General features: G+C 31.7%; 1 protein-coding gene across 1 annotated transcript; it reads right to left on the bottom strand.

The window, feature by feature from the left end:
* Positions 1-12,088: 12,088 nt before the first annotated feature.
* Positions 12,089-19,059, bottom strand: LOC135146440 (FH1/FH2 domain-containing protein 1-like). The gene is made up of 35 exons (XM_064078597.1): positions 18,969-19,059; positions 18,815-18,875; positions 18,646-18,729; positions 18,450-18,559; positions 18,014-18,063; positions 16,531-16,598; positions 16,398-16,477; positions 16,215-16,344; positions 16,075-16,159; positions 15,928-16,022; positions 15,804-15,876; positions 15,645-15,745; positions 15,532-15,588; positions 15,434-15,477; positions 15,309-15,380; positions 15,140-15,224; positions 15,039-15,081; positions 14,925-14,984; positions 14,775-14,872; positions 14,673-14,725; positions 14,264-14,621; positions 14,075-14,206; positions 13,932-14,012; positions 13,802-13,867; positions 13,644-13,732; positions 13,468-13,591; positions 13,318-13,406; positions 13,199-13,257; positions 13,061-13,147; positions 12,894-13,010; positions 12,693-12,801; positions 12,562-12,641; positions 12,468-12,507; positions 12,271-12,413; positions 12,089-12,209 (listed from the first exon to the last, which is right to left on the bottom strand). The coding sequence occupies exons 1-35, from the start codon at positions 18,980-18,982 to the stop codon at positions 12,193-12,195; spliced, it is 3,054 nt and encodes a 1,017-aa protein (XP_063934667.1). The 5' UTR covers positions 18,983-19,059; the 3' UTR covers positions 12,089-12,192.
* Positions 19,060-22,235: the final 3,176 nt, after the last annotated feature.

Genomic DNA, 22,235 nt, shown 5'->3' with positions numbered 1-22,235 from the left:
TCGTAGTCTAGCGGTTAAGAGCATTGACTCGCGTACTCAGGGTTGTGTGGTTCAGTTCCTATCGACGCGACTCTTTTTTCGGTTTGTGATAGTTGCGTACTAAAATCCTCGCCCTTCCCACTTCTAATAGACTCAGTTGAGTGCAGAATTAATGTTACTGGATAAGGATTGGCTCTTTGAGAATACTTCTATGAATAGTTATTTTTGTGTTAATTTAATTTATATAATCCAAAATTTACTTTTAACTTCATTTTATATATCATATATCGATTTAAGCTTGATTTAATTGTAAAGTTGGCATTCTATAATCAAAAAAAGTACCTCCTTTTATAACTGTTTACTCAGTATGTCTAGTAGTTAAGGACCAAAAAAAAAAATTCACAAGAGATAATGAAGCTTTTTTAGTTATCAAGTGGTATAAGCGATAATAAATTGAAGTGATTTTTAAATAGTATGAAAAACTATGAAAGAACTATATATTTACAATAAACTACCGCATTTACTATTATTATTACTAAAGATAATAGTAGTTATAATAGGAAGAAGTACAAATAATAGTATTCGAGGGGATATCTGATAAACTCAACAGGTTCTTGGATTAGACTTAATGTGATGGAAGGCTATTAGGGTTGCACATTAAAACACTGGCATCTAAACCGTTATACCTTTCAAAGTTAACTGGGTGTAGATATAACAAAGCGAAAGTGTAAAAAATTAAAAAATTGTGCGCGATTACTTTCTGTTATATTGGCACTGATATACTACGATTGGCTTTTTATGAGAGCTAATTTCTCAAATGTCACCAGTGCTCCCCTAAAGAAGTTATTATGGCTTTCCCAAAGGACTGAAGAAAAAAAGCGGGAAGTATGGGACACGGATATCAGCCATTGGGCTCAAGAGTGTTAGGACTTGCTACTTTACCTAACAATTTCCTGCTCCCTGATGGTGGTGGTCCACTTTTTAGATTGGTAGGAATCTAACAGAGTGTGGGTAAACTGTTAAAAAAAATCATCACCACCAGTAAGGACGGCAGAAGACACAAGAGACGGTGCCCCTTGGATACCTGCCAGCAAAATGCCAACTAGACCCTTCCGACTTCAATTTTCGCCCCAGCGAGGGAAGGCCAATATATACTTGCATTTTCTAAAATACTCTAAAACACTTATAACAAAGCGCTAAAACAAATTGGAGATATAAATATTAAGCCAAGTTTTTTTTACTAAAACCTTTACCCTATTTCTTTTGTTTTAATTTTAACGCCTGTTAGAGTTTGCCGCTAAATTTTTTAAATTTTTACCTGCAAGCACCTTTATAGACAAATTGGCAAGCAGGTTGTTGCAGCAACAGTATTAGACTAATATATCCTTTAGTATAAACTCTTGTTTACGTGGAGAGGTTTTCAGTTGATATCTATCGAGATTTTTTGCCGGCACATACAGTTGAAATTTTGCTTGAGAGTTTACTACCAATATTCAAGGTAAAAAGTTTTAAGAAAACCTGATTCTTGCGTTAAATCTTAAATCCCTTTTACATATCATACACAAGCTGTTAATGCAAAGTATTAGGCTTCTGACATAAGTAAGGCTGTATTTTAAAGTCTCTTTGGTCTCACTGCATATATAGTTAAGTAGTGGCCCACTCCAATTATTTATGTCTTCAAATACTATTTTTGTATCTCTAAACCTTTGTCCTTTACTCTAAATAGCCAGGTCGATTCCTTTAATGTGCACTGTTCCAGGGGTCTAGGTAGGTTTAAGTACTATAACTCCTTTTATGTAGTATTGGTTGACTCGGGACTCTTAAGTACTTCACTTGCACACTCAGAAAAGTAGCGTCCAATCGCACTCATCCAACCTTGCATCATTAATAAGGTCACTTATCAAATCTAACGACACGGATGTTTTTTATATTAGTTATTCTGCCAGTAAATAATTTTTGCCTTCCATATTTTTAGAATTCGATCAGACCTCGTTGGTTTATAAAATGGCTTTCAGTTTGACGTAATAATCCTCTGTTTCCTTGTCCTACTAATTTTTTACCCCTATCGGCGCTGAAATTTGTGTCGCTCTCATAGTCTTCGATAACTAATGCCTTATTCAGTTCGCTATTAATACCCTTAATAAGTCTTTTAATTTCGCATAAGAGTTTAAATTAGCCTCTGGTTTTCCAAGGTAGAACTCAACCTAATAATTCCAATTTGGATAGTCATTTAATTTCGTACGCTGAGACCCGTGGTGTTAGCTTAAAATTCAAGACACAAAATTGCCGTTTCTTGCTCAGCGAAAGTTTATTCTTGCTGCTGCCTGAGTCGCTACCGTAACCTTCGCCACTAGATCGTCCATGTGCGACAGCTACGAGAATTTGATATCGATTGCTCCCATTTATTTTACACTTAAAAGCTCCAGGGAAACTCTACGCCATCAAAAGGTGAAGGGCCTACGAGGGGGCGCGTATCTTCACAATTAGAAGGGATTTCCTCTTTGTAGCATTTTTTACAAAGTTCCGTTTACAGTTTCTCTCGGTAAGCTCGTCAAATAGCGCTGCAGACGCTGGTACAGCAGGACGGGAGATTTTGACGACGATTAAATGATTATATTATCGGCGTATAAAGCGAGCCGCGGTTTAGTACTGACTGGAAAGGGCATGTTGCGCATAGAGATTTAGAACAGTAGGGAAAAGAGAGAAGAACCCAGTTATAACCAGGCCGGTAATAAGTCGTATGAAGATAAAAAGCGCAAAAAATGTGTTTGATGTAACAAATTATTAAGAGTTACTAATTTATATAGGAGAAATTACCGGTGGGCTAGGTAGCAAAGAACATAGAGCTAGCTCGTAAGAAAAGGAAACTAAACGAGGACACTAAGGACACTAAAACCGAAAAATTAGAATTAAGAAGATCGCAAAAGAACTTAAAACACGTAAATCTTGCGCTTTGTTATGAAGAATATAGAATGAAAATTCAGTTCTATCAGAGAAGAAGACATTTAATTATATACCTGCACGAGAAGAAGAGAAAATAACTAATTGCGTGCTCATTACATCTTAATAAGGATAATTTATACCGTAGGCACTTGATATCGTCAACTATTAAAACCCTTGATTTGTAACTTTGAGATAAACAAATTAATTTGATAAGGCAATAGAGAGCGCTGATAAGATGCTGTTACCATAATCCCTGCAATGTCTTTGCCGTCATCGCTTGCAGCTTCGACAGTGCAGCACCTCTTTATGCCAAACTCGGACCAGAACCATCTTTAAATTAGGGAATCCGGCGCCTCTTGCCTTCCCAAACTTAAAGGCGCAGGTAGACCATTCGGCTAGGCTAGTGAGCTGCTGAATCGTTGAGTGCTTTCGTCGATATCCAAACTGGAACCCCTGCAAAGCATAATGAGCGTCCAGCCCACCCTTCGACACATGTTTGATTGATTAATATTTATTAATTCAACTTTTTCCAGCGATCGACCGATTTAACAACTTATAATACTCGAGCTTTTAATTAATAGCAACCGAATATATTTTTTATCAGCTACATTTTGCGCATCCCGATTTTTCACTAGGAAAGAGCAGTACGTAATAGCTATCATGACCTTGGTGAGATTTGATTTCTTATATAGAGCGCTATTATACTTATTAAAAGTGCTAAAACAATCTTTTAAATAATCAACTGCCTAAAAGTGGCACTTCATGTTAAAAAAAAAATCATGAATAGGGATTTATTTAACGAAAACCGCTAAAAACCACCTTCAGGGGTAAGTACTTTTCAGAAGTAAATCCGAACTCTCCTAAAAACACCCATAGCATCGCTACCTCCCCAGGCTTCAGTCCCACCTTAAATAGGGAAGCTGGGATGTTCTGTTTAGCTCTTTCGGCTACCTTCACATGCCCTCAAAAAAGTGTACTAGATTTAAACTTGAAGAGACACCCGAGTTGTGTTTATTCCCTTTATGCTCGGGTGCCGTTCCTTAGTCTTAGTGTTCTTCTGTTCTGTTCTGTTCTTCAATCCTTATCTGTTATCTTAAATAAAGATATATTTATACTTACTATAATAATATCCGTTTTTTTAACACTTTACGATATAGAAGTAACAACCTTCTGATTCGTTACAGAAGCTATTCATAGTTTTAAATTTTGCGTGCCTTAATTTAATCGTTAGACTCTCCAATGACTGCCATATATAAATTTATCAGCGCGATCAATTTTCACCAACTATTTATTGATGACAACTTCGCTGAGCAAATTTTTTGTTTAACCAAACTTTTCATATTAAATGTTTGATTGAACTTGTTTTTTAACTGTTAACCCTTTTAAACCTTAATTGTTCTATAAACTTTATAAAATTAATTTTTAATACAGTTCACTTCTTTTAGAAATTTGTGAATAATTTTTGTAAAATACAAAAGTTAGAAAAGATTATAAAATTACCATTACAATTCGTAATAGTAGTGTAATAAGTAATATCAGGTTTAACTACTCTTACTAATGCCCAAACTACTAAATATAAGGAGCATGAAAGAATATTTAGATGATAACAATGCAATGACCACTTAGACATGTATGCGATTTATATCTGAGATAACGACTTTTAAGGCGAAAGATAAAGAAAAGGAATTTTACGCTAAAAATACATATAACATTTTGTAAATCAATTAAACGTTAATCTGGTACAAAAAAGAAAGGTAATGAACAGAATTTTATTCTATAAATTGGCATAAGTGGCTATTTTAAAAAATAATTTTAACCCGTTTGTTCACGTTTGAGTTATGTCTCCAAAAAAAAAAATCATAACGATGGATAAACCTGGTAAGTTTAAAAATCAATTTTTTAATCATGTCCTTCTTACTCGTATAAAAACTAAGTTTACCTGGTTGATTCATGTATAGTCAAAACTTCTTAATGTACGTGCGATTTGTTTTAAACTCCAAACGTGAATAACCACAAAAATTGAACCTCTTCAAAAATAAATAGAAAATAAAACAAAATATTCCTCACCGATAACTATTAAAATAGGATAAACATCATGTTCTTCTTAAAGCTTGTTATATTTATATATTACTCTCTCGTGTTAAAGGCATCACAAAACTGCAACTTTAAAGAAGTACTCAGTGCTTGCAGAAAGGATAACTGTACCGAACTGTAAGGCTTCCCCAAATTTTTTTTTTTAATAAGTTTTAGACCTCTAAATATGCATAATAAAGTATTATAAATACTTTGTATATTAATGGACCACTATTTTCTTTTGTACTGCCCTCAAAGGTACGCCCAAAATTGCTCGCTGTCCTACATTTTATATCAGAGCTTTTATGATCTTTCAAATGTAGTACTATTGTAAGTTTGCCAACGAAAAAATTATATAACAAAAAAAATTTAAAAATTATTTTATTAATTTTCTGTTTGTATTGCTTTCCCTTAGTTGTACTTAACTAAATAATTAATAAAGCATACACTTGTTTGGAAACCTAATTTTAGTGCACGTGCTTCTCTTTTGCATCTATAGAGATCTTGAAAGAAACCACTTAACATCCGTAAAGAGGGAAATGTTCGAAGGTCTTGTAAGTTTAACAGCGTTGTAAGCTTAATATAATTATATTATGATCCCTTAATATTAATTTTGGTATGAAAAGATCTTTTAAGTCAAATAGTATATCTTCGATAGCAGCAAACGCCTTTAACAGACTTCCTTTGTTAAGAGTTTTGTATGGTTATATATGTTTCCTTTATATCCCTCAGAGCTTTTAAGCGATATGATAATAAATACTTTTATAAAGAAATCTGGAAGCTAACCAACTTAGTTTTATCGATTCAAAACTTTTTGCCACTTTGACTAACCTAGAGATACTGTAATTAATACTATTCGCAATTGAAAATTTATATTTTTAGAATATTAGTCAAGTAAGAAACTCCTATAACAATATAAAATGTAATCATACCAAATTTTTACAGAAATCTGGCTCAAAACACCATTTTCACTTTTGAAAACAATACGTTTCGAAGTCTAACAAATTTGAGACAATTGTATAATTACATAATATATATATTTTTGGGAGCTTTCTTTCTTTCGGCTTTCCTGAAGCCAACATTTCTTAATTTGTTTTTTGTGTGCAACGTAGAAATCTTTGGACCGTCCAACTCCGTTGCATCAATACAAATGAGTTTCAACGCTTGAAGGCGCTTTCTAAATTGTTTGTTCTTACTATCATTAAAAATTTCAATATAATAAAATAAAGTTAAGGAACTAGTAAACTTAAATAATTATTTTTTTAAGGGATTTGGAGGGAAACGGCCTTCAGTTTATCGCTGAGGGATGCTTTATAGGTTTAAAACAACTTAATTATTTGTAAGTTTCTATAACTTTATATATTTTGGAAGCTCCGTTCACGTATTATGTTGATATTGTTTAATACATTTTTACAGAGTAAACTTGATTTAACGATATATATAAGACTCAATACTTAATACGATATATAAAAAATGCAATAAATAGGACCTAAATATGACAAATATTTTTCAGAACTTTATCCGGAAATACCATCACCTCCATTGAAAACGGTGCGTTCAAGGATCTTAATACTTTAATAACTTTGTAAATGTTATATTTAATAACTACATACTCTCCGCCTATAAATTTTTATAATCATTATTAGAGACATAGCAAGTAATAAGGTATCTACAATCAATGAAGATTTATTCGAAGGGCTGGAAAGTTTGCAGACTTTGTAAATGTATAAAAGTAATTTTTTAAAAAAGTTACTATTTTTGTAAACCTCAAGGTCGCTTTGGGCTAATGAACTGCTCTTCTTGCCAGTCAACACTTTTAACAAACTTTCATCGTTGACTCGCTTGTACGCCGTGAGAATTGCTACAGGCGTGCACCCTTTCTTGCTTATTAACATTATTGTAAAGAAACTTGGACTTTAACGAAATTACTTGTATTGAAGGAAAAATATTTAGTTCACTTACTAATTTAAAAATATTGTAATGACTATTTTGACATATTCTTTATTTAATTTCTTTATCTACTATAACATTTATAAAACTTTATTCTTTTTTTTAGTGATAAGCACATATTAAAAAAAGTTTGTCTTTGTCCTCGTTTGTAGCGTTTGCTGCTAAAGACGTTATATTTTTTGCAAGATATATAAAATATACTGTCATTATGGTTAAACATTAAATATATAAATGCTAAGTTGAAATATTATTAGTAGCAAGCTACAAACTTAAGAAAAACAGGACATGCGTTGGTCAAATTAGGTTTTATATAACCAACAACCAATCACAAATTAAAAATTAGTACCTTGGTAATAAAAAATAAATAATTTTTTTTACTTTATAAATAAAATTTCGAAATATTAATATAAACTTTTATAGATAATATATTTGTCACAATATTTAAATAAACTACGAGTTTATTTTTTTTATTAAGATTTCTATTTTTACAAATATATTTTTTGATTTATTTAACGCTCTGCTAAGGCATAGCGATTAAGTCTGAAATCTTTAGCTCATTCCTAAACACTTCCATCACTTTTTATGTTTAAGCTTTTGTATTTTATTAATAGTTAAAAAAAAAAGAGATAGGGTGCGAGCAATCTCGTACGGGATGAATACTTTAAACGTTGTATTGTGCTGAGCTTAATTCTAAAAACTTTCTTTTTAATTTATAGACAGTTGGGAAGAAATCCAATTTCTGTACTAAATGATGATGCGTTTGAGGGGTTAACAAGTTTAAAAATATTGTAAAATATTATATTATTACCATTTTTTATGATAATAAGAAAAGAAAGTAACAGTAATATACTTAATTAATATAAATTTCATTTATTTCTAATACAAACTTTTTCTTTACCAGAAATTTGTGGGCTACTAACATAAACTCTATTAATTCCGTAGTGTTGACTCCATTAACAGCACTGACAGATTTGTACGTAAACTATATAGTTGATTATCAATAATTAACTCTGCATTAGAAAAGTAACTTCGTAAATGTGTTTTGAAACAATGATATTATCATATGTGTTTTTAAACAATGATATTATCATTTTTATAATTGTAAATATTATACTATATTAGGATTCTAGCGGGTAGTTTAATTTCTTCCATTTCGAGATTTGCATTTGTCGGTTTAAATTCTTTAGAAAATTTGTAAGAACGTTATTAACTTTCTAACTTACTTTTAAGAAAGCTTAATTTTTAATCTTACAATGCCTTCAACTCTTACAGGAATTTTTATAATAACAAATTAACCTCCATAACTTCTAGAACTTTTAAATGTCTTCCATCACTGACAAATTTGTAAGTATTATTATTAATAATAATTCTTATAAATAGTGTTGTGAAAGTTCTGCTTAACAAAAAATTTTTATAGGGTCTTAAAAGAAAATCCTTTAACTTTTATTGCGAGTGATGCTTTTGATACAAGTTTTAATATAAGCGGCTTGTAATGTTCATTAACACTTAAATTATAAGCTATTTAGCCCCATTTTTTTGTAACGTTAAACTACAGACACTTTCAACTCGATGAAAAATTACGTTGTTGCCTTCGTTTTAACCTCCATGAAAACTTTGGCGAGGATCCAGTAAAGCAAAGATATTGTATGCGCAGAGGAAGGTCTGAAGTATACGAGTATAAAACTATAAAAGATTTTGCTAAATGTCCAGTTGAGCAATCGTAAATAAAGTAATGCTGTTTTAAAGTATATCACTTGCTGGTGTACACGCAAAAAATAATTTAAATTATAGTTGAGGTTTCTGATTTTTTGATTGCTACTCCAAACTTGGTAGATGTCCGAACTGTAATAGTAGCAACATAGATAAGTTAAATAAAAAAGAGGAACAAGAAGTTTTCTTTTAAAAATGTATTAGACGAACGCACTAAATTTTTTATAGTGCGAGTATAAAACTGCAGTTAATTTTACTTATAAGAATGTTGAAATTGTGTATAAAGATTTTAGTTTCTACAGAAACGCAACACAGTCCTAACAAGAAAAATTCTCAGCATTCCGGTATATATATTTATATAAGTATAACGACGATACCGAATTTCTAATCCGCTTAACCTATTATTAACTGTTCTGTTAAGGTACTAAACGTGCAAAATTATTATTAGTTTTAAAAAACATCCCAAAGACTTGACAGTAAAGTAAGAATTCAATAAATGTAATAAGTTGGTAAAAAAAAAGGGTGAAACCTAAAAGTAAGCGCTGGACGAAGTGTACGAGTATTAATTAAGAACATACAAAAATAAGAATTTTAAAGAACAAGACAAGGTTAATTCTAAAAGAATGAATAAAAGAAGTTATTAGTTAAAGAGCGAAGATTTAAACTTTAAGAAGCCCTTAATAATTGTAAAAAACAATGACAGAGCACAAATGGTTTATTAATATAATGGATATAACAACCCGTCAAGTGTGTAGATAGATATATAAGCTTATTAAATGCAAGTAGCAACAATAGCAATAACTAAAGAATCCCAAAAGATTACTCAACTGTTTCTAAATGTTCAACTAGCCAGTCTTATTGGCATAGTAATTAAACCAGATAAAGACAGATGGGATTAGTACTTATAATTGGTTTTAATGGTTATAAAATTAGTTAAAAACAAACATGTAGTATTCTTAAAAATTTAAAACATTTCTAAATGAACTTTATTTACTAAATCGTCAAACCGCTAGAACCTTTTTTACTTTCTCAATAAGTTCATTACCATAAAAAGTATTGCCTGCTACTAAAAGAAAAGCGGAGAAAATTCTTAATAAAAAAAATTATGGTTTAATATAGAAAAGTAAACTAAATCCTCTTTTGAATATAAGTATGAAATACACGAAAATATCTATTTACTCTGATATAATTGAGTTAACTGGATAAGATTTTAAAGTTTTTATAAAAATGAGTTGCTTTGCAGTTCGAGCTCCATTTTAACAAGTGAACAAATTGCATAAGCTTTTTCTAACCGGTTTAAAGCAAAATATCAAGATATAACTGGCACGAAGGGACGAAAGAAGATTGGTTTTAGAATGATATTATCTCTAATTCTTCAAATGAGGATGATGTTATAAAGCAAAAAATATGTAATAAAGGAAGCGTGTGAGAGGAGTGATGGAGTTTATACTTAAAGAATAAAGAAATGATCTTTACTTAAAGGGTTTGGGCGGCACCGAAAGATGCGTAAGATGAAAATAATTGATTTACAAAGTTGAAAGGTGAAGATGTAAGTACGAACGATAAGCTCTTGAGGTTGGGTACAAAGCAATTCAGTAAACCGACAAAATTAAGCCTGAAATTCATGCCTAGTTTTGTGCGTCTTCAGGTCTATAATTAACACGTCAAAAAATAATTTTACGCTCGTTAAATTTTATCTCTTCTTTTCCGTTCCCCTTTTGTTGTGTTTTTTCTTAGTGTTTCTGCTTTGAGTTTAATTGTGTGCTCATAACGACCTCTTTCAGCTCCTGATTTTAACAGAACTATTACATCTTTTACTTATGCTATTTTTTTAAACTGTCTATTTTTTTTAAAATAGTATATATATTAAAGTTGTACCTCTAGGTTTAAGGTTTTATTAAAAGCAAATTTCTTTTCTTAAGTTTAACTTATTTGTATTAATAAACAAGGATGACTCGGCCCTTATAAGTCAATACAAATTTAAGTTTTTTTTATGTGTACTTGTAAATATTTTCAATTTTAAATATTAAAACTTTTAAATAAAAACTGTAATTTAGCCGACTAATTATTGTTATAAGTCCGAATGCGATAATACCTTTATTATAACAGTTTATTCTCAAAGTCTGTTTTACAGAAGGTACTATTCTTAGAAAACTAAACAGTAAGATTAGATTTAAAACGTTCACGGGCTGTAATTATAATAAAATTACCTGTTTTTTTTTATACTTTTAAGAAGTAGAGTTTATTTGGCAAATATATAAAAACTGCTTTAAAAATTCGTGCACTATTGGGGTGTTGTGCTTATTATTTCAATCTGTTAGATTTAATTATCGCTGTAAACAATTTTTTTTATACAACTAATATTTCTAAAATTTCTGAAGTCCATATTTTACAATTTCGGCGAAAGAGTAAATATGTTAGCTGGAAGATGGTCAAAAAAACTTTTTCGTGTTATCTACAAGATTTGGGTTTAAGTTGTTGCCTTAGTTGTGCTTTTTTGTGGTTAACTCGCCCTTTTTACTCCATAAGCTTTATCCTTTTTCATTAAAACTATAAGTTATAAAACGTAACAAGGGAACAAATTTTCTTCAAATCTAGTTGCTTTTCACCATCATAGAATATAGCAAAAAAGTTTTGTAACTAAACTGCTATGTTTCCACCTGCTTTTAAAACCAAACTAAGTAATTAAATTCAATTTTAGAAAAAAGGTCTGCTTATATTAACGTTCCACCTCGGAAATTCCCCCCCAAATACAATGAAACAAAAATACGCCAGAGTCTTAATGATCGATCTACATTAAAGAGGCAAGCAGACATTTATAAAAGTTAGAGGAGAGTGTCGATGTTAACTCTAATAAACCACGTGCTCGACCAAGCGGTACATCAACCTTGTGTCCTTATACCACATGCCCTTATCATGTGCTCAAACTACGAGTATCTGTCAGACACCACGTGGTAAATATACCTTGTGTTGTTATACACACGCCCATTTCATGTGCTTGAACTTAATTGTTTTTTTGTGGCCCCCCATACTGTATTTCTTCCCTGAAGATATAAGTACCCTTACCCTACAGGTTAAAAGTATGCTCTCTCCTCTTTTTCACCGTTTGGCCGCTACTGGTTATGCAATTAACTTGTTATTTAAAGGAAGAGATATGAAAGTTCTTCTTTACAGTAAGAAATGTGGGGCATTCTAATTTTTTCAATGGATACCGGCATGCTTTAAACAGCTTTTGAGTGAAGTAAAGGATTTTACACCAAAATTTAAAAGTATCACTCAACCTTTTTAGAAGCCGTTTTACAAGAAAATTTGCTGCAAAATTTGTGACGTTCAGGTTAAGTGCAGTCAAATAAAATGATTAATTTTTTAGAAGCGTTCTTTGACACTTTTTATTATACGCAAGGGAATAATTTTTATTATGCTGACCGTGAGAAATAAATTATTTTTACTAAACTTTGAAAATCTCTACAGAGAAGCTAACAATCTCTTATTAGTGTGTAGACGCGCCATATTTATTATAAAAAAACATGATTTTTTTTAACTAGCAAACCTTCCTGCGTAACATTTAAAGTTATTTTCAAATTCATTATGAATTCATAAACAATAAAAAAAAACCTGAAGCTTTTCCACCTCGTCGTGTGCTTTTCGCGCGAGCAATATTTTGCATGCGACGACTTCGCGTGGTAATTTTGTCTTCAATTATTTTCATGTCGTTTTCCTGCTGAAGTTCTTCCATCTTTTCAGAAGAAACAGGAGCTCTAAATAATATTTACAAACACCGAGAAATCCAGAAATGCAAGTAATGCACGGGCCTGTGAGAGTCTCTACTTTTTAAAATGCTCGACACAAGTCCTATATTTCAAAATCATCAGCAAAACAGTCAAGCAAAATTCTTAGTAAAAATACCTTTTTGTGGTTTTATGGATAATTCAGAGTCATCAGGAAGATCGCTTTCCAGCTTTTGTGTTTTTTCTTTAAGTTTTTTTCTATTTAAAATTATATAATTAGCTAAAAGAGAGACTATTATAAAATTGTACAGCATTTCCTGCTTTTCTTCATATTCTTTCGCTTTAGTCCTGTACAAGATAACAAAATTTGATAGCGTTTGAAAAAATTCGTTTAAATCGGTTTTAGCAGGATCCGTTCCTATAGAAAAACATTTGTTAATAATCTATTAAATATATATATAATCACTAGTAAAAAAAATAGTTTAAACTAAAAAAAATATTAGTAAAAACCAAAATAGATTAATAATTTTTTAAATTTCCACTCCAACTTCCGATTCACTTCCTGCAACAATTTTACTTGAGAAGCAGACGTTGTCGTAAAGTTTTTGCACTTCATCAATTTGATATCTAATAAAAATTAATAAAAAAGCTCAGCAGCGCCTCCTGCCACGCCATACTTTCTTGTGCTATTATAGCGAGGCCCTCTTCTGTGGTTTTCTGAAGGGTTAACAGTCGCTGGTTAATGTCCTTCAGATCGTACTTGCCTGAGCAGAGAAGTGAGATTGAAAAAACAAAATAAAAATAAAAACAAGTACTTGTTTGTTCCACTGAACGCAGTTGAACGTGAAGATCAGCCTCTTCTGCAAATTGAGTTCTTTTTTTTTTAACGTAATCATTATCAATAAAGTTTATATATATAAATTAGCGAAAAAACTTCATAATCTCTATAAGATGGTCTATCATTAAGACTTTTTTGTTGTCCATAAAGCTCGGCAGCTCCGCAAGAACGTTTAATTGTAGCCCCTAAATATAAGGAAATGCGGGAGTAAAGTAAAGTCTATTCGCTTAATAATAATAAAAAAACTTTGACGCTTTGCGGTGCTACGGAATTGTAAAACTTCAGAAGAAGCTGCAGGAAAGTTCGGAAGCCTTTTGAACTACGCAGTTGAAGAATGGAGCTCCAGAGAGAGTGGCACGTCTCCGCAATTCTAAAAGTAGAGTTTGCTATCGAGCACTAGGTAAAAAGGGCAGAAACTGAACCCGTTCAGCGTCACCGGGAAGTCGTCCATAATTTGCCACACAGTAAGCCACGTTTTGAAATTGGGGAGCTGCACGATCTCCCAAATATACTTTTTAAAAAAAGCAAGTAAACTAAGGACAAATAAAATAAATAAAACTTTTTTTTATTAAAAGCTCACTGCTTCCAGAGGATCCAACTCCTGTCGCTCAGAAGGGTCCAGAGAAGATTGCGTCTCCACAAGTTGCTATAAAAACAAGCGCAGTTATTATAAAAAAGCAGCAGAAAACAAAATTTTCTTTAAAAAAGACCTTTAACTTTGCCACTTCTGAATGATCAACGCCTTTTTCGTCAAATAGCGATATCACCTGCTTGAGCTGATCGCGGTTGAGCTACGGAGATGAAAATTATTAGAATCCGCTAAACCTCGAAGGAAAAAGGAAGAGCGGCTTACGACAAGACTATTCATATCGGCGATCGCGCTTCTGACGTACTGGAACTCCGGAAGTGCTTTGATTTTGATGGAAAGATTCTGCCTTTTCAAGGGATCAATGCAGGTTAGCTTCGATGCAGTCTTCTCGCTCAGCTAAGCATCAGTTAGAAAAAGAAAGGGGGGGAAGAGTATAGACTTTTGAAAAGAGACCTTTTCTACAGCAGCTTTCTTAGTCACGGACGTCTCGAGCTTGAGAAAAGATTGCAGCAGCTCGCTAATATTTGCAGAGGGAGCTTCACAGACAGCCCAGAAGCTTCCGGGATCCGCACATGTGACTCGGTGCGCCTGCCAGCGCACTGGAAGATACTTCTTCGTGTCCGCAGGGGCTTTCCTGAGCTCCGCTCCCGGAAGCAAAGGCGGGGGCAGCTGCCCGAAAGGCGGAGGAGGTGGGGGTGGGGGTGGTATGCCTTGTGGGGTCACGTGGCCAGGAAGGGGTGGAGGCGGAGGCGGGGGTGGAGGCGAAAGTAGATCTTGTACGTTCTCGTGGTCTTCTGTTTCGCTGCTTGTGCTGGAGTCAGAAACGAGTAACGGAGGCAAGAGGAGACTGATTAAAAAAAACCTTTTCGGAAGCTCGTCTTCAGACATCTCTGAAAAATCATATCCGCCCACCATCTAAAAGCAGTTCAATAAGAACTGTGAGTAGTTAATTTGATTATAATACCAAAGAAGCTTGCGTTTCTTCAGAGGAAATCCCCTGCGTAGAAATCTCTAACACTTTGCTGTCCCTTGTTTCCGGCTCCCGTTCCTTTTCCAGAGCGGCTGACAAATATATTCACTTCAAAGCGAAGATGAACAGTAAAAGTAGAGGAACCTTTTCGAGACTGCACACTCGGATGGCCATCCAATTCTGGAGGTCGTTCCTTGGCAAAATCTTATAAAAGTAATCGGGATTAGCCCGAATTGCTGAGATTGAGAATATAACTACCTTTAGAAGGAGCCGAGCCAGAGAGGATATTGTCCACGTGGATCTAGGGCCGAACGCAGCAAAATAAAGTTAATGAATTAATTCAAATCGGCAAAAAGTACTTGTGCCCAGCTGACGCGTTTCTGCTTGTCTCCTCTTAGAAGCTTCATCGCTGCTGGGATCTCCTTGATTTCCTCAGAACTGGCCCTTTGCAAATTTTTTTTTAAAAAAAATATAACATCGCAGCTGCGGCGCTGGAAGAATCTCCAAAAAAAAAAAGTAAAATCTAACTTATCAATATCTGCGTGGGCAACCGACGCTGCCGGCAGTTCTTTTCGTGTCTGAATTTCTTGAAGATCTAAACTTTTATAAAAAAATTAACGCAAGCATGGAAAATGTGAGAATTTCAAAAGCACTTTTCCGCACTGGAACTGGTGATCTCGAGTTTTTGTTTGTCCGTCTGCGGAATCAAAATTTAATTATAACATAAAGATAATCATTTTTTTTTAATCACATTTTCAACTAAACTTTTGGTCTCGTCACTGGAAATTTGGCTTTCATCTGCGCGCAGCTTTTTATATATTATAAAAAAAGCCAAAAGATTTAATTAAATAATAAATTCTAAACAAATCGATCAGCGGAAGTTTCGGCGTTGCGGATCAGTTCTGTGTATTGCTGGTAAAAAATGTTCATCTTTGCATCTTTCTTGCTTTTCTTTTCGCAGATTTCTTATACGAATTTTAATTTAGAGATTATATAATTTAATTAAAAAAAGTAAATCACAACCATTAAACCGATTTTTTTCTAGCGCCTTAACGGTACTGAAAAAAAGATCTTTGGTGGGTGCCTTTTCAAGAAGCTACAGAAAATTAGCGAACGAAAAATCTACGAGTCTACTTGATTAACGAACTTTATTAATAGTAGATAACAATATAAATTCATCTCCGTAAAATCCAAAATTCAGTAAAGCAACGAGAGAAGCAAAAATTTTAAGCGATTCAGAGTCTTTCATAAATTAATTATAAATTTTAACAAAAAACCAACAAAAAATTAAAACCAGCGAGGAGACAAGAAAGTATGAAGCCCGAATCTTGAGATAATTCAATTAACGTGGAAAAAAGGAGTAAAGCATCTTTTTTAACCTACATCAAAATTTTTTGAATTTTAAAATTGTCACGTAAAAGAAAATCGACGCACATCACTTGTACAAATAAGTTTGACGAGAGCCAAGAGACCATCTAGGGACTTTTGTAAAAGTTCAAAAGAAATTTTAATCTTCGCCATTGCCGTTACGACAGAAAATCCTTTTCTAACGGTTTTACTCGAGCTGATTAGCATTAATTTTAAAAAAAATCTAAAATATATTTTGAAAATTTATACAGGTTAGGCGAGCTAATAGCCATCAGAACGGAAGTAAGGCCGCCCTGTTTTATAAATTCTGACATATACTCCTCGTCATCCTAAAATTTTTAAAAAAGGGGAAAACCATATTATAAAGATTTAAGAAATGAACCACAATATTGGAGCGTAGAGAAGATAAATTGCTATAAAGTTCTTTTTCTTTCATTTTATTCAATAAAACTACATTCAAAAAATTTAAATTTTAAATTATTTTGATTTAATAATAAAATCTGCAATATTATAATCTCAAACGTAAGAAAAATATATAGATTTATTTAACTAAACTTCGACCCTTCAAAAATGTAATCACTATGAAATTTATTAGTCATACAATAATTTTTATTGATTATAGATTTAAGGCCCTTACTTCTCCTTTCTTCCCACAGAAGTACAATTAAATTTTTTTTAAGGTTTTAAATTAAATTAAATTAATAATAAAAGTTGCATTCGCAGAAAATAAAGAAAATTAATTTACCAAAGTTCAAAGATTTAGTCGCTGTGAAATTTATTTAATTATACACTATTTAATTGAATGTATATTAATTTAGTTCTTTTAAAAATAATATTTTTTTCTAAATAAATTAATGAATATAAATTATTAAAAGTTTACAAAAAATCAAGCTGCACTCATCAACAAACACCTTATATAAATAATGAGCCTTTTTTTCAAAAAATGTGCTGCGTGTTTCAACTATATAATCAATTTATTTTTACTTTTATAAATTTTAAATAAAACTTTTTCTTACAGAGAACACCAAAAATCATTTCAAATAATTATAATATCTGAAAATCTTAAGATTTAGATTTAAGCAATAATAAATTTGTAAGCTATTAAGCATTTCTAATAATTAAATAAATTAAATTCTCGTCAGTGTAAAGTTTAGTACTATAAAAGTTAAACCAAAAAAAATTAAAAGCTACAAAACTTTTAAAATTACCAAAATCCGCAAAGCAAAGTTAAAAAACATTTAAGACAATAGAAATTTAATAGTTTTAATTATATAATTTTTAATCAGAAAAGAGTAGGGAAGATTTTCATAAATTTAACTTTACTATATATAAAAGTTCACAATCGTGTATAAATTTTGATATTAAAAACTTTATATTAACTATTCTTTATAAATTTATTCGAAAAAAAAAATTACACAACTTTTTTTACTAAAGAGCTTAAGAGATATTTTTTTTGAAATTTGATATTGAATGGAAAACTAAAATAACAAGCGGATGAGGCTTATTTGCAAGTAAAACTTGATTGTTTACATTAAAAAAAATTGAAGTTACAGTAAATTTAAACTTTAAATAAAAGTTTATTAACTTTCGAAATCAAATTCTATTAAAATAAATTATATTAAAAAATTAAAATTTTTCTAAATTATAAAGATGAATTCAAATAAACTTTTATCAATTTTTATTAGTAATTACAAATTCTATAAAAAAATAATTTACTAAAAAATTGAAAAAATTTTTATTAAATTAAAAAAAAATAAATCTAAAATAATATTTTGAAATATAAAACTCTATTAAAAATTTAAAATTTCCGTGCAATTAGTTCTACTTGTCTACAAATTAAGAATCAAATATAAAAATTTGATTACGTAGGGCTTCTTTAGCTCGGTAACGCGGAGAGCGCCGGACTTTTAGATAACTACAGCAAAATTGTATATATAAATATTTGAAAGTATTATATTTTATTTATATTATTAAAATAAAAAATAAAGAAAAGAAAAAAAAACTACAAGTAGAAAGATATAAAGAAAATATAATTATTATATATAGCAAAAAAATAAAAAAAAACTGTTTTAAAAAATCATGAGCACAAGCTTTATTGTAGTATATATATATTTGCTAATTAAATGTTGTTTAAAAAATTTCATAAAAAGAAAAAAAAATTCTCTAAGAACCATTAAAAATAATAAAATAGCAATAAACTTCAGTATCGTGACTGAATGAGTTATAAACAACGTCAACTAGAAATTTTTTTAAATTAATTAAAGATTTTCCAAAATAAATTAAAAAATATTTTTATATTACAGCGGTTTTGAATAATCTTCAATATCTAAATTTGTCTTTTGCTCTTCTAAGGAAAGTTCATTATTAACATATTTTTTAGATTTCGAGTCGAAAAGTTTTATTTCCTCTAACTAAAAAATTAGTAAAGATAAAAGAATGTTACATAGTAGCCATAAATATAACTTGAAACTTTTAAAATAACTAGATAATGATTTACCTGGTAATAACAATTTACGGAAAGCTTGATCTCCTTTATATACTCTTTAATTGGTTTTGTAACATCGACATGAATGTTTTGTGCCTTGTTTTCATAAAATATAAAATTAAAAAAAATGTTTTTTGATTTTAAGTAATATGTAAAAGCAGAAACTTATAATTAGCCTAACTTTTCCTTCCATACAATCCAGAAAATCTGAAAATGGAGTTTCTCCTTCTAATAATCTAAGCCTTCGTTTAACAAAGTGTATTAAAATCAACTTAAGAGCTCAATTTTCAGTAATAAGATATAAAAATAAAAGTTTTTCGTTATTGAAAAGGGACCTTAAGCAAGCCATATTGCTAGACTAAGACTGTCGTCCTGCGCAGTTTTTATATAAACGACTACGCGGATGCTAAATATAAGAGAATCAAAATTCTATTATTTATTGTTCCAAGTACTACATAAGGTTGAACACGAAGTTAAGGAGGAACTCACGCTACAGCAATGACTTTTCTATTTCAGGCAACATACTTCATTATATAACGCAAATTGTCAGCTTCCTGAGGTTGTTTTAAGAAGGTTTATAACAATACCGATTAAAAATTTTCTTATGTTTGGTACTTATTTTAGTAACGTTTGTTCAAGTAACAACTTTTCTTTTGAGTTAGACCTGTTGCCTTTTTAGTTAAAATTTCATCGCTATTTAATATAAGCTCTAACAACTTCCTTAGCTTAACCGCGTTTTTTATTTTATGGTACAAAGTTTTTAATAAATAATTTTATATGCAAGCGCAACAATCTTTAGTGCAAGGACGCTCATGGCGAACCAAACTATAACAGGCACCAAAATAAACAATATGACCCTAAACACAAATGTACCGTATTCGCTAGCTTTAGTGACTCTTAAACCAAAAAGCAAATAATAAGACTAAATAATGTGAATTCGATATAATTTGTTATCTTTATCTCCTAAGCAAAGTTAAAAAAAAAACGTAAATAGCAATCTTGTTTTAAAGGAAATGATTGCCATCATTAGGCCACCTAAAAAGATAGCTTTGTAAGATATCCTGATGATAGCATGAGTCCACATTAATGCCTTTGAAAGCTATAGATAGTTACAAATAGAGGAAACAATTAAATAAAACTAATAAGAGCTTAAAACATGAGTGGAGTTGAGATTTAATTATGTTAACACTGTGCACAGACGAAAAATGGAATATTAACCAATTTTAAGATGGTTTAGCTTTAAATATCTGGTCAAAAGCTTAAAGCGTATATGTTTATGGCCAATTTTAAGAATACATTAGTCGCAACTAAAACTAATTTGACCAAGAAATTAAAGCATGAATATTTAAGCTTAGCACAAGGTGCTAACGCTTGTGTCACCGCCGGTTATCTGTGAGCTAAGGTCCCCTATTCTAAAAAACTTAATGCATATCTAGCTGGATCAATGAGAGTTACTACGGTAAATATTGTACAACAGCTTTTTATTAGGCTTTCTTATTGCAAGAACTTAAAGCATATTAAATTGCTGACTAAACTTGTTTCATTCAATGATTGCCCTTGGTTGCTTTTACATAATAATAAACACACAAAGCGATAACTACTCTTTATCACTATTTTGCAAGCTTCGCGTTGAATACTGGCATTAACTTCTGATGCGAAATACTTTAATTCGTTGCCTCAGGAGATCATGGAAAGTTCTTGGTGAAACGTGGGTGCATACATGCTAAGTCATGTCGAACAGCCTTGTTATGAAGGCTTCGCATTGGGTACTGTCATCGCCTGGCAAAATTGTTCCTTGTAACATGCCCCAGATAGCTTGGCTCTGCGAAGGCTAACAAGTTAGGTTTAAATCAATGGCCCAAGGCACAAAACAGCGCTTAATGCTACCATTAATAGCACCAACCTACACAGTCGCCCGAAAAGGATCTTTAAAGGAGGACTGACGCCGACCTCACTGTGGTCGAAGCGAGAGCCAAGGTCGCCTTGCACGTTTCCGCACTAAAATATTTAAGACAAAATAAAAATCGTTACTGAACAGGGCTAACCTTCCGCGCTCACAGCCCACCAATGGTCGCCTGCAAACCGCACAAAAGTTAAATGGATAAAGTCTGCGCGTAGGAACAGGCCTAAGCAGTGGGCAAGGTAACCAATCTCTTCTAAATCTGAAGGTCTCAATAAGGAGTAAACCAGCTTAACATGAATTAAAAAGGGTACCTTGAAAATTCGCAGGTGTGACGCGCGGTTGGAAACAACTACTCTTAAAAATGGCAAAGGCTTCGGTTGAGAAAGGTTTTTTCATTTTAAATTTTTTTAAAAAGCTGGGTTTTCCTATTTTCAACAGTATATATCAAGTCTGTGACTAGATATGAGTAGAAGACGAACAATATAAATTGTGATCTATTCGAATTCCGCCACAGTCAAAGGTTTAAACTTCTCTTAGTCATTATTTAGACATTTTGACTTTATGTTAATTCAAGTGTCGTAGAATACTCAGTGTCAAATATATATTTTTTATATTGTTATGCGAAGTAGTTATAAACTAGTGTTAATAAGAATGTACAAAACCACCTGCGCACTCTACTACGCCCTACAATCGATTCCAAGAGGTCGTGTTTTCGCATGCTCGCTGAACGTAGGGATCTTTCTACGGCGGCCGAAGCGTCGTTGAAAGTCCTAAATACATCAGCACCTACAGTAAAACTTAAAAAGACGTGCACTCTTGCAGAGAGAAAGCGCGCTTCACTTTAAAAAAAATGCGTTGTCCTCGGGGCGCAGCTATCTCGTGGGATATTTAAACCATGTACTTGAAGATCATTATCGACATCAAATGGCTTGGCGAAAGTTAAGATGACACAAGTGAATAGCCGCGTCTGCGCGCAAAGAGCAATATGTACTTTCAAATTTTGCACTAATACACGATGTGAGTACGTTCACGACCGATGTGCCGTGTTTTTGTACGCGAATGATCTGATATATGTAAAGAAGTTTAGGATATTTGAGGCGCAGCAACCGCTGCTTATGAACAAAAGGGGCGCATCATATCACAGTTGCGTGTAGAAATTTACATATGTGCCCTATGCGCTATAGGAGCCTTATAACCCCTTGACAACATGAAGTGCACAAGAAATATTTAGAATTTTTCTCGTTTTATAAAATAATAATCGCAGATTAAGCAGTATCCGCTAGAGAATACTGGGCATCTGCAAAAGTTGTATAAATAATGAGTTCAAATTGCTAATTAGTATTAATAGAATACAATTTTTTTATAATTAAAAATTTTAGAACTTTATTTATAATAGAGCATACGTTAAACATACGTAAAAAACTAGATGTAAATTATTAAATTTTCTTTTCTTGAACTTTATTGTGACCAGTTAGCTCAGGTATATTCTCATTATCTGCATGGAATTTGATTTAATACGTATCTCTTGATATTGCTTATATAAATATTTTATAAAGCATTTCTTAAGATCCTATTTATTCGATAAATTACATGTATAAGAGATGAGATATTATTGACAAGGATATATATTTATATAAATCTCCCCTCACACGTGGTATAATCAACTTAGTGACTAACACAAAATAAAAGATAAACCTTT

Source organism: Zophobas morio, unplaced genomic scaffold, assembly GCF_036711695.1.
Source record: "Zophobas morio isolate AGI-343-1 ecotype UQ-CSIRO unplaced genomic scaffold, CSIRO_AGI_Zmor_V1 ptg000228l, whole genome shotgun sequence".
In the NCBI taxonomy this organism is placed as follows: domain Eukaryota; kingdom Metazoa; phylum Arthropoda; class Insecta; order Coleoptera; family Tenebrionidae; genus Zophobas; species Zophobas morio.
The sequence above is the reverse complement of the archived record's forward strand: the minus strand, read 5'-3'. Positions and strand labels throughout refer to the sequence as shown.

What these genes read in the sequence shown, in the direction of transcription:
- LOC135146440 (XM_064078597.1), bottom strand. An exon ending in CCGAGCTAAAGAAGCCCTAC is followed by an intron (nt 16,599 to 18,013) that starts GTAATCAAATTT and finishes TTTTGAATGTAG; the next exon opens with TTTTATTGAATAAAATGAAA. An exon ending in CGCTATAATAGCACAAGAAA is followed by an intron (nt 13,011 to 13,060) that starts GTATGGCGTGGC and finishes AATTTTTATTAG; the next exon opens with ATATCAAATTGATGAAGTGC.